The 2,701-nt window shown below is 50.9% G+C and overlaps 1 protein-coding gene across 1 annotated transcript; it reads right to left on the bottom strand.

Moving 5' to 3' along the window:
• Positions 1–464: 464 nt before the first annotated feature.
• LOC308268951 (small ribosomal subunit protein uS5-like) lies at positions 465–1,466 on the bottom strand (the record flags this gene model as incomplete). Its single annotated transcript, XM_080704057.1, has 1 exon — positions 465–1,466. One exon carries the CDS (start codon positions 1,464–1,466, stop codon positions 558–560), a length of 909 nt encoding a protein of 302 aa, XP_080560183.1. The 3' UTR covers positions 465–557.
• Between the last annotated feature and the right edge of the window lie 1,235 nt (positions 1,467–2,701).

Here is a 2,701-nt window from a genome sequence, read left to right as displayed (position 1 = left end):
CTTGAGAGGCTGAGGCAGGAGGATCACAAATTCAAGGCCAGCTTGGGCAACACTGTGAGGCCCTGTCTCAAAATAAAAAGTAAAAAGGACTGGTGATATAGCTTAGTGGTACAGTGTCCCTGGGTTTTATCTGCAATATCACAAGTGTGTGTGTGTGTGTGTGTGTACACGTGTGTGTACATAACTGAAGCATAATTATGACTTTAGCATATCCCATGTTTCACGGAGCATTATTCTCATAGTAAGTAATAATCACTCTTTCCAAGGAGTCCGGGCAGCTGAGTACCAGGAATGAGCCTCTCCGCTGGGCTCTTCACACCATTTCCCTCTTCATTCTAACCCTGCAGTGTTAGCTGATTCTCTGTTCATCTTCAGGAAATCATACTCCCAGGCTGTGCACGGAGCTCCCTCCTGCCAACACCGCAGCCTGAGATGTCTCTGCTTCTGTCTGGTACTTACTGTGTGCAGCTGAGGGCTTCATTAATTGACTTTCAAAACCCTTGTTCTGCCTCCTCAAAGAAGCTTTCTTTCTTTCTTTTTTTTTTTTTAAGTTCCATTCACTTTATTTTTGTGGTATGAAAATCCTGTGTCATGGCCACAGCTGGAGCTTGGGTCCTCTGCACGGAGACTCTGGTATGGGTTTTTACAAGATGCTCCATGAACTCCTGATAGGGAGATTTGGTGAACACCGTCTCTTTCCAGAGGTCTGGGGTCAGGTAGCTGTAGGTCTTTGAGATGGCGTCAAAGGTGGCCTTGGCAAAGTTGCCCAAAGTGGCAGTGCAGCCCCTGGCAGAGGTATAGCAGTCGTCAATCCCAGCCATCAGCAGCAGCTTCTTGGGCACAGGGGCGGACACGATGCCAGTGCCTCTGGGGGCAGGGATGAGGCGCACCAGCACAGAGCCGCAGCATCCCGTCACCTTGCAAGGGACAGTGTGGGGCTTGCCGATCTTGTTCCCCCAGTAGCCTCTCCGCACAGGGACGATGGAGAGCTTGGCCAAGATGATGGCCCCTCGGATAGCCGTGGCTACCTCCTTAGAGCACTTGACACCCAGGCCAACGTGACCGTTGTAGTCCCCAGTAGCGACAAACGCCTTGAACCTGGTGCGCTGGCCAGCACGGGTCTGCTTCTGCACAGGCATGATCTTCAAGACTTCATCCTTGAGTGATGCACCCAGGAAGAAGTCGATGATCTCAGACTCCTTGATGGGCAGGGAGAAGAGATAGATCTCCTCCAGCGACTTGATCTTCATGTCCTTAACCAGGCGACCAAGCTTGGTGACAGGAATCCACTCCTTGTCCTCAGCTTTGCCCCCGCGAGCTCCACGGCCGCGACCCCGGCCACGGCCCCGACCCCGACCGCGACCCCGGAGGCTGCTGCCGAAGCCTCCGCGGAAGCCGCCTCGGGCCGCCATGCCTGGGCCCCCGGGGCCTCCGGGCCCTCCCGCTGCACCGGCGTCATCCGCCATTTGGTGTTTTCCAGGAGAAGAAGCCTCAAAGAAGCTTTCACAAAGCACCAGACATAAGCCAGAAAGCGGAAGAGTTAGCTTTTCCTTTGAGGTTTTACTGCTTTCTCTTCCTTCCTTCCTTCCTTCCTTCCTTCCTTCCTTCCTTTATCTCTCTCTCTCTCTCTCTCTCTTGGATACTGAAGCCACTGGTTTCTGTCAGTACGCAAGTAGACCCTGTGATCCCCACTCCATTTCTTGGACTCTTTGTGATGGGTTTCCAATGGTGGCCACAACACAACTCTCATCCTTCCACTACCCCGTGATGCCGGTCTGCAAAGCACCCTCTGTTATGGTTTGCATGTCATCTGTTCTCCAAGGACCCACGTGATGGAGGCTTGGTCCTCAGTGTGGCAGTGTTGAGGTAGTGGGACCTTTAAGAGGCGAGGCCTAGTGGGAAGTATTTAGGTCATTGGGGATATCATCTGTCTCCTCAACCCTCTGCTGGCCTCCCACCTCACCATGTGTTTGCTCTCACCTGTGTTCCTGCCATCGCGATTCCACCCACCACGAGGCCCTCCATGAGGCAGCACAGAGCTCATCTGATCTTAGACCTTCAGCCCCCCAAACTATGAGCTAAGTCAGTTTCTTCTTTATAAAGTACTCAGTCTCAGGCACATTGTTATAGCAATAGAAAATGGACCAATACATCCTCCTATCAAGAAGTGTGGTTTCATCTCCTTTCTTAACCATGGGTGGGCTCATGACTATGTTGACAATACTATGGTAATTATTTATTTATTTATTTATTTTTGCGGTACTAGGAATGGAACCCAGGGGCCTTCTACCTTTGAGCTTCACCCTAGCCCTATTTTTTATTCTTTATTTTGAAACAGGGTCTCACTGAGTTGCAAAGGGCCTCACTAAGTAGCTGAGGCTGGCTTCAAACCTGCGCAATCCTCCTGTCTCAGCCTCCCAAATGCTGGGATTACAAGGGTGTGCCACCATGCCCAGCTTACATATGGTATTTAAATTAAGTGATTGTGTCTAGTTTTGAGCTGTCTTAGGTGATATAACTTTTAGTCTTGTCCTCTGGAATATTCACACTTGGACTGCTGAGCCACCCTGCAAAAAAATCTGACCAACCTGCAGCTGCAATTTTTAAAAAAGGCAGTGAGAGGTCCCATGTATGAACTCTGGTCTGCAGGCCTTATTCTTTGGGTCCTCCTGGCCCATGCCATGCACCCAACAGGACAGTG

This window comes from Muscardinus avellanarius (genome assembly GCF_963383645.1).
Source record: "Muscardinus avellanarius genome assembly, chromosome: 1".
Classification (NCBI taxonomy): Eukaryota; Metazoa; Chordata; class Mammalia; order Rodentia; family Gliridae; genus Muscardinus; species Muscardinus avellanarius.
The sequence above is the reverse complement of the archived record's forward strand: the minus strand, read 5'-3'. Positions and strand labels throughout refer to the sequence as shown.